Here is a 14,626-nt window from a genome sequence, read left to right as displayed (position 1 = left end):
AGAATCAGAATCGGGTTTATTGCCATTGTTAGTGAAGAGGTTCACAACTAGGAATTTTTTGTGGTATGGCTGTGGACCGTTATATCTGCGCCTTTTGGACCGCTATATTTTGGATTTATTTATTTGGTGATTTTGTGTTAAAAACAAGCTTTTTAAAAAATACACACCAAAAAATAAAGTGACTCACTGACCTGTGATTCTGTTTTTTCCTCTTTTATGTTTGCTGTGTTATTTTTATCAGAATCAACACAATTATCTAAACTATAAATAGTAAAAAAATTGATTATTTTGTTTCCATCAACAAAATGAATTATTGTATTCACCCATGGAGATTTATACCCATTTAAAAATATATCCAGAAAAATATGGGGAAAAAACTACCTTGAATGAAATTTAAAAAACAAAATGAAAGCACACATTAAGTACTACTTGATATGAGAAAACACTTAATTGCACTAGATTTAATATTGGAAAATGTAAATCTTACCTAAAGTGCTGGTGAAGATTATAAGTCTTCCAGGTCCTAGTTATTCCAAAAATGTTAAAAACAATTCACTGGACTTTATTTTCAAATACGAAGACGTTGAGCAGGGTGCTTCCTGGATGGGAATCGAAATGTCTTGTTTTTTTTTTTTTTACTTTTTTGGACTTAAACAAAAACAAACCTCAGATCCTGAGTGGTCAATATGAATTAATTAAAGGATGATTAAACGCTGTGACTGACAGATCATCTGAAAGTGAGATCACCTCTATTAGAGCACCCCTTTAAGGCTTTCAGCCTAATAAATAGTAACAGGTCAAAATCTAATGTGTGGTTTGTAGACTTAATTTTATATTCAAGAAAGTGTATATAATGTAATATAATATTATATAATATAAAATATCATAACATTATATAATATAATATCACATAATTAATAGGCTGTCATATAATATGATATTATATATTCAGGCCATGTTTATTTTTGAAAAGTAATGTCATGCTAACTTTATTCTCTAATGCAAACCTGAACAGGCCTAAAAGCCTCTAAGCTGTTACTNAGACAATGTGTTTCTGTTTTTCAGGTCTTACGTTTTATTAGTAGGACTAGATTACAGCACAGCAATGTGTAAAATCAACTGAAAGGTGAGTGTCTGACAGAAAAAAGGTTAAATTAGTAACAAACCAAAACCCCCAGTTGTTGTCAGTAACATTTTCATGATGTAATTTAATCACTTTAAATATATCCCTTTATTCAAAAGGTTATCTGTGCAACTAGCTGGCAAAAATAAAATAGTCCAGGTTCTTCTAAACTCTTTTATATTAAAATGTATTAAAAAGTAAGTTTTTGGATAACCTAAAAAGATGAGAGAAATCAGGAGAAATACTAAAGCAAATTTTTTTTTGGTGGGGGGGGATCATCGATAATCATCAATAATGATAAAGATATTGGTTTGACGAAGCGTAAACTCATCTACCTTGTGATAAGGGTAGTAATGGGTGAATATAATTACTTTATAAAAGTTAAGCTCTGTCACAAGAACTGTAGTTAAGAAATTTCTGTTAGAGAGAGAATTTAGGCTTACACCCATCACCTAAGACACACATGATCACTGACAAACTAGGTTTACATCTTTACATCCATGCCTTAACTTATTTAACAATAGCTCTTATGCTAAAGCTGAATTTCCAAATCATGGCACACTTTAGGCCCTCATTTACAGCAACTGAGAACAGGTTCCAAATTTGTTATCATTTTACATAGAGATGTGTAAATGACAATCTCATTAAAAACAATGTCATTTCCCTGCCACTCCACTAGTAGGCAGTATGTTGTTTCAAATTTTAAAACATGTACACATGTACAAACTCTCCCTGCTACGAAGACGATTAGGGCAGCTGGAAAAAAAAACAAGTTCGTTTTAAATATTATTTTAGTTTAATATGGGAAAAATGTCAAAATTCTGACTATAATCTCAGAATTCTGACTTTAATCTCAGAATTCTGACTTTTTTTCTCAGAATTCTGACTTTAATCTCAGAATTCTGACTTTTGTTTCTCAGAATTCTGACTTTTTTTCTCAGAATTCTGACTTTAATCTCTGAATTCTGACTTTTTTTCTCAGAATTTTGGATCTTAATGTAGATGGGCACTATGAAGCAAGAGACGAGGGAGCAATCAGCTTCACTGACAAAGGTGTGAGTTGTTTGACAGGGCCAGTAACACATAGGTGGAAAATGATGGAATTAGGCAACTTTTTACGTGACGAGGGGTCCCTGGTGATGCTATTTCATTAATGGAAGAGCAGAAGGTGATTAAAGCAAGAGAGCTAGTTTAGTCTCTAAAACAGACATACGGCTTGATGCTAACATGTTTGTTAGCTGTCAGAATTCATTTAGAATTCTGAGATTAAAGTCAGAATTCTGAGATTAAAGTTAGAATTGTGACTAAAAATTCAGAATTGTGAGGAAAAAGTCAGAATTCTGAAATTAAAGTTAGAATTGTGAGGAAAAATAGTCAGAATTATGAGATTAAAGGCAGAACTCTGAGATTAAAGGCAGGACTATGAGATTAAAGTCAGAATTCTCAAATTTAAGGCAGAATTCTGAGATTAAAGTCAGAATTCTGAGATTAAAGTCAGTTTTCATATTATACTAAAATAAAATTTAAAAATCAGTAAACATTTTTTTTTTCAGTACTCTTCCATACCCTGCATTAAAGGAACAACCTCAATGATTCCCAGGGCTTTGCTGAAAAGCAAGACCTACAGTATGATTTCCCTCTTCTTAGGACAACAGAGATCAGCATGCCTTCAAAAACGTTATAGACTAAAAGCCATTTTCAAATTGTGACATTTTTTAGAACAGGCACACCATTGTTGTTTGGACACAAATGTTAGCCATTTCAAACAAGCACATGGAGGTTTCTAAGGTAGACTAAATAGCACATCTATGGTTATAAGGGTTTTAGATTATAGCTTTTTCTGAACAGAATTTATTGGTGGAATAGATTTTTATTAGAACTGGAATATTATTTTAAGATTCATTAAGAAATACATTATGTATTTTTCTTTTTAACAAGCAAGAGCAGTATTTTCAAGCTGACATCCATTTAGAAAAATTGTTGGAATTCAAAACAAATATTCAAGTGTGTTAAATGTATTTACACTTATTTGTGCCTTTAAATTCTAATTAAAATCTACCTAAATAAAATATTTACAAACTTCCTCTTTTTTAGTCAGAGTATCTATCCGTTTTTCAGTAGATTACACAATGATTTATTTCCGCATGACAGCCTCTTTTTTTCATGCATTTTATTCACATAATATTTTGGAATAAATTCAGATGTGAAATATTGTTCACTTTCCTTTGGTTGTTGTATATTTAGTCCACACAGTGATAAAAATGAATAGAGGAAGCCTTTTTTGGGGGGGGAATCATGGGATGGGCTGCATGAAATAAAACCTGTCTGTGAGTTAGAGGTGTGGGTCTGTGTGATGGCTCAGGAAAATAGAGAGCAGACACACATTAAATGCTGCAGATCCATCAGATCCAGCAGAATAAAAAAACCAAAAAGAGTCCTATAATTACAATCATATAGTCGGCCTATGTGGATGTTGGGGCTCTGGGCGCCATACCGCACCATTAGTATCACAAATAAGTAATAATTTGCTAATGACAACATTATGTTGAGTCAGTTTAGGGCCAATTAAAGTGAGTGATATTTACATATGCCTAATGAATCACGGAGCGTGGCAGTTCGGGCGGCCTCTAATGAATATTCATCCAGGCATTTCTCCCCTGCGCGCAGCAGTTTATAAACTGAATTATGGCTGATTTGCCCTTTTAAAAAATGAACATGGGCGCATCACCCATAAGGAGGTGGTGAACAATAACGCCTGATTGTAAAAAAAAAAAAAAAAAAAAAAAAAAATGTTTTACTGCGATAGTGGCAGCGCGGCTGAAGAGTCTGGGTGGGGCCCACCTTTAGGGGCCCAAGGGTAATATTTACAGTGTGCGTTCAGGGTGGCCCCTCATGATAGATCCGCTCTGGATGTGTAGATAATTGATTTGTTCTGACCGGTAGAGCAACTTTAAAACGGAGCTACAGCCCTCCTCCTCCTCCTCCTCCTCCTCCTCCTCCACCGGTGATTTCTCCGGTAATTGCCCCCTCTGCGTGTCGGGGAGCGGCTGTTGACCTCTCAGGTGCGGGATCAGCAGGCGGCATCAGTTTGCATTCACAGAACGGGGCTCCACGTTTATCATGCAAATAATCAGCTCTCCTTCCTTCCAGCAGGTGTGAGGCGCTCATCCTCTGACTCTGCGGCTGCAGCATCTTTAAACAGGACCGCGCTCATTATCAAATCACTGGTGATAAACAGGAGGCTCTGCAGATTAATGCAGCTGTAAGTCTTAAAAAATAAACGTCTATCCATTTAATCACACAGCTGCATCTCAGTAAATTAAAATATTTTCTAAAACTTCATTTATGTCAGTTACCCAAACGCAAACTGTTCGTTAAGTAGGCCTACACAGAAAACAATAAGTGGTCAAAAAAACAAAAACAAAACAGCTCTCTATGTCTGTGAAGATTCTCAGTCATTAGAAATTCATATACTGTACTTGTAACAAATAATTAATATTATGTAATGTTGTTTTCCAAAGAATCTGCGTGCTTCGCAGAGCCTTTATCTACGCATATTGGTGGAGAGTTGAGTGGAAGGAAAACATGTGAAAACATTTTAAGGATATATATTTTGGGTGTTTATAAATGCGAATATTTGTACTCACAATAGAAGAAAAAAAAACACTTTTGGATTTATTTATTGAAGTAGTTACATTTCATTATGATATTTTAGTTTAAAAATCCTTAAATGTAAAAACATCCAAATAAAGATATGTTCAAATGTAAAAACAAATCATTTCCTTAGATCAAATAAAAACAACTATTGTTTAAATACAGAAACATCTTGGCACAGTATGCTTTGGCTTATATGAAAACTAGGAAGACTGCTGATTTAGTTTCTCAGCACACAGTCATGAGTTGAACATGTAACTAATGGACTCTTTTGCAGTGGTGGTTCTAGAGCAGATTAACCAGGGTGGGGCAAGAGTTTTTTTTTATTTTTATGGAGGCCCATAGCATCACACACACACACAGGTATACTCGTTCTGCTATATGTGGTGAGGACCATGCGTTGACTCCAATTGACTTCCATTTTCAACCGTTTCTATGCCCATAAATCTAACCCTAACTCTAACAATTACCAATGCATACCTCACCCTAACCCTAACCCAGTTGACACCTTAGCCCTAAACCTAACCTCTAGCAAAATAGCTTTTGAGGATCAGCAAAATGTCCTCACTCTGCAAAGACTGGTCTTCAATCTGATGGTGAAATTTGGAAAATGGTCCTCACTCTGAGGGCCAGACAGCTACACACACACACATACACCCAGCTGTGTTTCCATGACATATGGGGACATTTAATTGACTTCTATTCGTTTTATATGGCCTAACCCAGACCCTTACTCTAACCCTAACTGTTAACAACATATACCTAGACCTAACCTAACCCTAACCCCAACTCACAGGAAAGAACATTATTATTTGAGGACCAGCTGAAAGCCCCATATGTATACCTGTAAGTCCCCACGTGTAGGATTGTAGGTAAACACATCCACACTCATAGACAGGTTAGACAGGTACACACACACATACTGTACACACACCAGATGGAGGTTTCCCATAAGGATGGTTAGTCCCCATGATGTAGAGGTTTAAGAGAAAATTGTTCCCGCCTTGTAGGAAAAACAAGAACACACACAAAAAGGGCATCATTTAGACCAGGGGTAGGTTCTCGAGTGCCTGTCCTGCAGCTTTTGAATTCAACCCTTCTTCACCACACCTGAAACATGTGACTGGTTAATGACCCGGCCTCTGCTTAACTTACCCACTTGCCAAGAAGGTAATCAGGCCTTTTGGTTCAGGTGTGTTAGAGAAGGGATGCATGCAAAAGCTGCAGAACAGTGGCACTAAAGTTCTGACATTACCTACCCAGATTTAGACTATAAAGTGAGCCACAAAGCAAAGATTGCAGACCTCCGATCTAACAAATGTAAACTGTCTATCCTATCTTAATGGCGGATACAGGATGGCAGAAATTTGAAATTATTGGCTTTAACTTTGAAATAGTTATTCAAGTAAACTATTAAGTAGAAATATTAAATTGGTTGAAAGGGCCAATTGTACAGTGCATCTTTTGTCAGTGCAAATCATCATAAAAAGATGATTTAGCATAATCGTTTCAGTACATGAGCCAAACAGGCCAGGACCAGTTCTCTTGTCTAGAATCATCTATGTCTCCTTGTCTCATTTGAAAGTAACCCCACCTGATTCACAGAGAAATGGTCAGCACCACATCAGATGACTTGGTTAAGACAAGCTGACTCTGCAGGAGGGATCTCTGTAGTGAGGAAATATGGTGTGTGAAACCAGCCAGTCAGCAAGAGTTAAAAGCCTCAACAATACTCATTTCCAACCAGAGTGATAAGAAAATTAGATATTATTAGATATTATTTTAATTTGTAGCACTTTTTTTTATAATTGCAACACAAAGTTTGGTGGCTATTATTGTTTTTTTTTTAATTCACCAGGGGACAGAAACAATTTTTAATATAAGGGCACTTTTGTTCATCCATCAGTGACAGCCTTATGTCTGAACATTCAGAAGACATGTATTAATGGTTTTTTTTATCTACAGATGATGCAAAGCACTTTAAAATTTCTTTAAAAAATACAAAACATATGTATGTGGCAGCATTGAATGCAAACATCGTTTTTGAAAATCCAGTATCAAACTGATGTTTGAAGTTAAAAATATTAACTTGAAATGGAACAATATGTTCTCCCCATGCAAATAGGCTACCAGACTGCAAGCTTATTGTTGAAACATTTCCAGATGAACACAACAAATTAATATAACCAAACCCTTGTCAATTAGGCTTTATCAAGTGAAATGCTTAAGTTACATTTTTTATTTCAACTGCATGCAGGGGAAAAGTCCTTATGTCATTAACCTCTACGTAATTTCTCAAACATATCTGCTGCCACCTTGTGGTTCAAAGATTGAAGTACATCTTTATCAGGCCATTGCAAACAAATCTCCAACCCTTGAGAAATGTGAGGAGAAAAAAGGAAAATAAGATGGAGATTTAAAATGTCAAAGCTGAACTTGGAGATATTTATGTTGCACTAACATCATATGACAATACTTCTTGGCATCAAGTTCTCCTTTTTTTCTTGGATAAGAGACCCAGCCTGAAATTGCATAATGATCATGTGCAGAACAATAAACCCAGCCAGTATTGTCAGGGGGTTTAAATAAACAGGAAACTACATCTGTGAGGCACTGTATGCTGAAACCACACAAATGCAAATTGATGAATTAATCTAACACTTTTAGTTGTCGCTCTATCAGGTCAGTATAAACAAGAGCAGGAAACAAAAGACATGTGGTAATCTGAGCTGTGTTTTTTTCCATTGTCTACATGATTTACTGCCAAGTTTTGGGCTTTACAACAAAACAAAAAGAAATAACTCAAACTGAAACCTAAATACGTGACACAAATGTTTACAACATTGTCCAGATGAGTAACAAGTCTGAAAATTGATTCCTCTTTCATTGCTGTAGCAATATCTTACATGAAAAATAAATGTTTTGTCAATTTCTAACTCTTATATGAGTTTGAATTAACACATAGAGCCCTATTGGAGTCTATCTTCAGTTAAACCAACACATTTTATAAAAGGATTTAGGTCTTGGGCGTGAGTTGACCTTAAAATAAGACTGATCTGGTTTTCGGGTTTTTATGGTGTTTTATGGGGGTTTTTTATGCTGTATGGTTGCTATTTCATTCAAAGGTCCCTGTATTTCAAGCAGTTCTTTTTCACCTCCCCCTTTAAAATGTTTCAGTTGTCATTTGGAAGAAAAAGGTAGAGTTCATATAGACTTTAAACTATAGTCCACAGTCAGCAAACTGTTTCCCACACATTAATCCTTACGTGAACTATTTTTTACAAGAAAGACAGCCATCAACTTCTACAGCTAGTTGAATAAATCCATTTTACATGACTTAAAACATGTAATTTCCCTTTTGGATTAATAGAATATTTTATTATTGAACTAGGATGTCTGTAGATGTCTGGGAACAAGGGAGCCTTATGAGACAACTTATCCTTTATTTCCATCTACTACAGAAAAATTTCTGAAGCCAAACTATAAATTCAAATAGAGGCTTTTAAAATGTCGTCAGTGGATCCTTTACCTCCCTTAAAATAGCTCTCCTCTCAGTACACAAAGCTGACATAAATAACCGACGCCTCAGGGAGTTTAGCCAGGTGAAGGTCGGGGAAAGGCAGCGTTCCGTCACTGTCTATATGAGTTAGAACCGTGTAGGTTTTGATCTCTGCTCCCCAGTCCAGAACAGAACTGTGGATGATTCCCAGTCGGGCCTGTTCGTGATGTGCTGCTCCCAGCTCCCTGCCCAGGAAGATGTCTTGGATCTGAGGTGAAGAAGCTGTCAAAGAACTCTTCATTGACTCAGCTATAAGGTCCACTTTGGTGTCTTTGTTGGGTTTGTTAGAGTCAAATGTAAAGCTGTTATCTCTGTCTTGGTTAGCGTTTGTGCTCTTGGCACAGTTTGCATCAGTGCAGGGATGAAACGGCCTCTCCGGTGCATTCACCAGCGTCAGCCTCTCCAGGCGTTGCACCGCAAAATACCCCTCCTGAGTGAAAGAGGCTGCTCCCCTGGGCTCTCCTGGAGGTCCGCAGTGGATGAGCGTGAGATGTCTCACCTCGGAGTTGTTCAACAGTCGCATCACAGTGGATGGCGACGAGAACCAAACGGTTAAATGTTTTCTCTGGAAAAATGGAGTGGATTGAGTCAGGGGCCAGTGCGCCGTGGAGAGCTGGAAGTTCTTGCATCTGCAGTCGGACACTGAGGATGAGCTGCAGGGCTGAGCGTCCTGGCTCCAGGAGTGGTAGATGGAGTTGCCGTAGGCGATGTGAGCCAAAGGCAGGTCGGCCACCAGAGCGCAGAGCAGTAGGTGGAGGAGAGGAGTGGCAGTGCTGAAGAAGGGCATTACGGAAGGTGGGGAAGTCTCAGGGAGAGGGCTGACCCATGAGCCGTGATTGAATTTTTTCTACCTGCACCAACAGACAAGAAAATAAAAAAAGGATTAAAGGAAAGTAGTAAATAGAAAAAGGACCTTTGGCTCTAGTTGACTAATAATCAGGGAAACAGATAAGCAGCTGGAGCTTCACTTGGATTCAGATCCTTTCTTCTGCTGATCAACCATTTTTTTATTTCAAGCTAGACGAGGTAACTCAAACAAGTGTATTTCTTACAAAATATGTAAGTCTATTTGAAAATATAACTCATTAAACCATTTATAGATCAAATTACTTCACCATAATGCTGATAAAACAAAATTATTAATGCTAAATTGTCCCTAAAAGCCAAAAATCAAAACAACAGTATTTGTTTGACAAGTACTGGGTGCTGGTCATTTTGTCCTGTTGCCATTTTGCATGTATAGACTTTGACTTAGAGACTTAGACTAGACTTAGACAGATTTATCTTGTCATTCTGTATACATGAGTGTCAACAAAAAGAAATTTAATTCAGATCAGCTGCAGACAATTTCATATTTTAAAGTGCAGCCTTGAAAACAGTAATAAATACATAAAAAAATAAAACATATGACTGTATATTTACAGTTCTAACATTCATTTTTTTTATAGCACCATTGATTTGGATGTTTTTTGAAAAAGAAATGAATAATGTCTGCCAATGCAAGTTTTGTGGCCTCCATGTGTCAGTTTGTATTGACAGTAAGAGTTTACTTCTGTGCGTGTTTCTTTCTTAAATTAAGCAGCTAAGCTACATTACCTCTGTGTTTCACTATTTTGGTAAATGTGTCTAATCTCAACATTTTTTGAAGATGCTGCAAACTTCTGGGGTAAAAGGACGTTTGCACGGCTGACAGCTAAACTCCCACCACTACTTTACCACCATTTGTTTCAGAGCCAATTTACACTGCAGGTTCTTTGATCTGCATGTACTGGTGTATAATAACAGCTAGAGATGATCTGGAAGTCAGACCAAAATAATTGAAGGAGGGACTAAAACTGTTTAAACTGCATCTCAAAAGCAACCTGAGAAGCAGTGAGATGCAGTATTGAATTTTATTGAATCCAGATTGTTTCATCAAACGATGATGAGTACTCCAGAGAGCCTATATGTTTGATTAATTTAATGCTTTTAGCGTTTATATATGTGTAAATGTAATGCATTTAGAAAGCATATATATTTCTAATTAGATTTTGCAGATAAGCATATTTAATAATAAAAAAAATGGCTCAGAGGAAATCTGTCTTTCGTGAATTATTTTGAAAGTGTTGTGCTTATTCAGTTCCCTGTTGCTGCAATGATCTCTGTAGATTGACTCAGAGCTGGCTGGCTTCAGCCTCCACCAAAAACACTATCTGGTCAAATTTTGGCAGGTAGCTCTTTGCATGCGGATGCAAAACAGGTGAGAATGGGAGTTGCTGTGGAGTTTGCTGTGGTGTTTGTTGCTCAAAGTTTATGCTGTTTGCTGCCGTTTAGCCGGTAGCCGAGGTAGTTTAACTTTCAATGGTTTCTCACTCAATAATCATTAATTATTGAAGTTTTTCTCTGTCTTTGTTGTTGTCCTGTTCTCTTCCTTTCCCTTTACCTCCATCTGTACAAAACAGATGGTCATCCTCCCCAGCTTTTCCCAATAAAATGCAGCTGTGTTTGATAGCTGTTTGCGGCCCATAAACAGCCTACAGGAGATTATTCAGAGACCACTGTTTAAGGTTACTTCTGTGCAAAGTGCCTTAAGCTGCATCTAACTTTTTCAGATCTTGCAAGGGAAAAATCTTTCTAGGATTTCTCTAAAGCCTCTTCTTGGACTCTCGCTGCTGTTTTGCTCCATTTCAGTTCAGCCTGAACACCATAACTTACTTAATGGGACCAATAAGAGGCCTAAAGCCAAACTTAAAGCCTTAAAATGTATATTTTTAAAGAAAGAATAACAAGTCAGGGAAAGGAGCTGATTTGATTTTTGTTCTGGCTCATAGTTGCAATCTGACCTAAATACTTATTTAATCTTGCACCTTATTTCCTCTTTCTCCTGGGGTTTGGGAGGAGATGTTTTAGATGGTATTGAATAGCATTTGGTCACATGATTTATATCAATCTTTCACTTGACATTTAAATAGCATAAACAATGCTCCAGTGAGTGGATGAATGATAAATATTGATTTAAAATGTGGCTTGTCAGTGAGGCTTGTAGGAGGAGGCCAAACCCTGACCAACTCAGCACATGTGCCGTTTGTGGTGGAGGGTCGCAATATTCTTTTTTCAGTGGCATTCTTGGTGATTGTTGGTGCCTTCCATCCTGAGGTCTTGCATCAGAAATTTTGGATGTTCTCCTCATGACTATTTGGATTATCTCTGAATTCTTTGTCCTTTTTCTCTCTGTGTTGTCCTGTGATGGACTGGTGACCTTTCCAGGGTGCATCCTGGATTTTACACATGCCGAAAGGCCGAACCCAGCCTAATCTAGCAGGGGTATTGTATATTTAACTTTATAAGCATTGAATAATAAAAAGTGTGCAATTACTGTCTGTGGTTTAATGCATTTTTAATTATGTTATTCTATAATGTGCTCTTGGTACAAGACATTTTGTGGTTCCAAAGTAACACTGAGGTTAAGTGGGCCTGAGTCAGCAGTTTATAATTAGGATTGATGGACACATACAGGAATGTATGGAAAAGTACAACACAAAGATTACAATCTCTAGAAGTAATTTAACCTTTTTCTAAAGCAACCCACAGATATAAAATAAAAAAGAGCACTTGGTGTGAGGCTGAGGCTGTGTGACTGGACATGATCTAGAAAGAGATTATGGTTGTCAGTCTGGTTTGAGAGGGGGATCGTTTTATGCACTCTGCAGCGGCCGTTTCCTGGCCAGTCTTTTGGAAGCAATCTGTTTAGAAAAATATTATGGATTTATGGTGTTACTTTATACCCGCCAAAGCTTTCATCTTCCCTGGAGACTCTGAACCAATGCCTGTTGTAGGCAGGCTGATTATAAAACCATTAGCCTGGGTTTGGTTGCAGGTTGGTTGTACAGGGCTATTAAAAAAGGATACAAATCTAAGAGAAAAGCTGTCTCCATAACATAGAACAAATGATTAAAAAGATGGTTTACCAATTATGGGATTCAATGGATTTAATTTAAAGTTATTGAAGTAAATTGGCCATTGATAAAAAAAAAAAAGAGCACATTTTCATAGATTTGTTTTTGAGAAAAAATATCTCTCTTTTGGTTTCCATATAGAAAGCACATATAAATTCTATGGAATGGAAATGTCTGCAAAGCATTAACTAACTGTTGCGCATCAGTGTACATTTAAAATCTGCAAACAACTTTGACCAATTGAGTTCAGCGGAATTCTCTATAACTTTCTCTATAACCATTCTGGGCATTGAAATGGTTTCACTGCTGTTTATGAGATTATAGTTCTGTTTGGTCGGTTTGGTCCATCCATAAGCAACAGAGAGATGACCTGACCAAAAATGGGGTTCATTGATGAATCAGTGCCTTTAGTTTGCTGCTTTCATGTCTGTCTGCAAAACAAGCCCAGATCATTTTTTGTGCTTCCTTGCTCGGCTCTCTCCAACCACAGATCAGTAAACTACACCCACATTTCTGTGTATTTGGCCTTATGCTTCCAAACTACTTTGATTCGGAAGCCTTGCGGCTAACTCAGATGCTACTTTTCATACCTAACATTCCTAAAACTGTTTCAGAGAGAAACAGTGATTACATTTAATTGTCCAATCTAGAAAACAGCTTCTCCCAATCTCTAGGTCATTTTAAGTAGTCTGTAAACATGTCTGTCACTAAGTGAAGTTGTTTCTTAGTATTTCAAGCATTGCTGGAATTAGTGCCTACCCAGATATCTGACTCACTCCAATGCTGCTAGGTTAGGAGTCAGTGAAGTTTTGCACAAAACCTTTTTAGAATGGGCCTGATACACTCGCTCATACAGATGCAAAGCTTCTTTGTCCTTTGCACCCTTTATGCTACAGAGAGCTAAGACAGAAATCTGCTTTCAGAGAGCTGTTTGCTTCTGCTAATCATCAGTTAACCCAATGCATTTGACTATAAGCAATGTAACTCTATGTAAATCTGATCAAACTGCTGCAGAATCAGCTATTAAGTCCATAACTGGCTCAAAAAGTATCACTCTGCACAGATGTCTCTGGTAAGGGATCAGTTTTATCTTTTTATTGAAGTCCAAATCTTTCAACCCATTGCTTTGAAAGAGAATTGGTCAAACATTAAGTTAAAAAATGAATAAAGAAACTCTGTGTGCCCTGCTGTCTTGAAAATATCTGAGGTTAAACAATCCTTGCAAAGAAATGTAAAGTATCGGAACTCTCTGCTGCATTCCAGGGGTAACTTAATTTAATTTTAACCTTTGGCGCCGCAGCTGCTTTAACCTCCATGTAATCCCAAACAACTTCCCTTGAAACCCAAGACAGAAAATATGTGAGCTCCACATGTGTTTTTGCACAAAAGCACCTGTAGTTCATCTACCTTAGCTGAGAGATGTACTCTTGACCTTTCTAAGGGCGAAAAACAGGTCCAGGCAGGTATGTGTGTAACTGGAATTAACTGTGTAAACAAAGGGTTCAGCCTATGCTTATAACCATCCTACAGTTCAAGAGATTTATCATAGTTTGCATTTTTATTCCTTAGCATTGAAGCACTTTGCTCTGAGGTAATTCCTCTGTGATTCCATCTATCAATTATTTTCCGGCTGAATAAAGGGGATGTTGCATGAACAGCTGCTTTGGATAAAGAATTGTTTCAATTGGAAACACACACAAAAGGCCTGATGGGTGTGTCCGTCCTGGAATACAGCAACAGGGAAACATTATTTGGCCATTGTGAGCCCTCATTGAATTTCACCTTCAAAAACACACATGGTCAGAAAATTATACTTCTGTGGATCGCCCTGAGATTCCAGGGAAAACACGGTTTGGAAATCGTGGCTGTTTTAAAGGTCTGGGTTGGCTTTCTGGGTTTGGCAGCGATATCAGAGCAGGAACATGACTCCAGGTCATATTTTGAAGACCGGACAGAGCTGACCGCTGCATTCTTCCACTGCCCCGGAGTTACAATAAACAAAGGAAAGTTAGCATTTACAGTGTTTTCAAACACTGTACTCTGAATTCAAGTCTGTCACACAGACTCTGTTCATTTCCCGTGGTTAGGGAAACAATGTTAAATGAAATATCTTGACTCAAAAGGCCAGGGTCAGCCAGTCAGCCAAACATTTGGTTGCAGAGAAAGTGTTTTCACCACAGGAGGTTAAGCAAAGTATCAAATAATGTTCCTCTACATTATAGCATCAATATTCCAAGAATCAGTCATGCATTCCTTAGAGAACAGGAAGTTCAAATTCATTATGAATTTATGGCAGATATGGCCACAGTTGGTCACCCTGGAACAAAGATACTGTCTGGATGGATGGATGGAGGA

The 14,626-nt window shown here is 37.4% G+C and overlaps 1 protein-coding gene across 2 annotated transcripts in view; it reads right to left on the bottom strand.

Moving 5' to 3' along the window:
- Positions 1-6,726: 6,726 nt before the first annotated feature.
- Positions 6,727-14,626, bottom strand: part of LOC107098118 — a 9,815-nt gene continuing 1,915 nt past the window's right edge. For both annotated transcript variants that reach the window (XM_015395594.1, XM_015395595.1), the window contains one exon: positions 6,727-9,187. In XM_015395594.1, coding sequence (XP_015251080.1) covers positions 8,329-9,123 — 795 coding nt within the window. In that variant the 5' untranslated portion in view covers positions 9,124-9,187 and the 3' untranslated portion in view covers positions 6,727-8,328. The remainder of the gene's footprint in view (positions 9,188-14,626) is intronic.

This window comes from Cyprinodon variegatus, unplaced genomic scaffold, assembly GCF_000732505.1.
Source record: "Cyprinodon variegatus isolate N-32 unplaced genomic scaffold, C_variegatus-1.0 Scaffold749, whole genome shotgun sequence".
NCBI classification, from domain to species: Eukaryota; Metazoa; Chordata; class Actinopteri; order Cyprinodontiformes; family Cyprinodontidae; genus Cyprinodon; species Cyprinodon variegatus.
The sequence above is the reverse complement of the archived record's forward strand: the minus strand, read 5'-3'. Positions and strand labels throughout refer to the sequence as shown.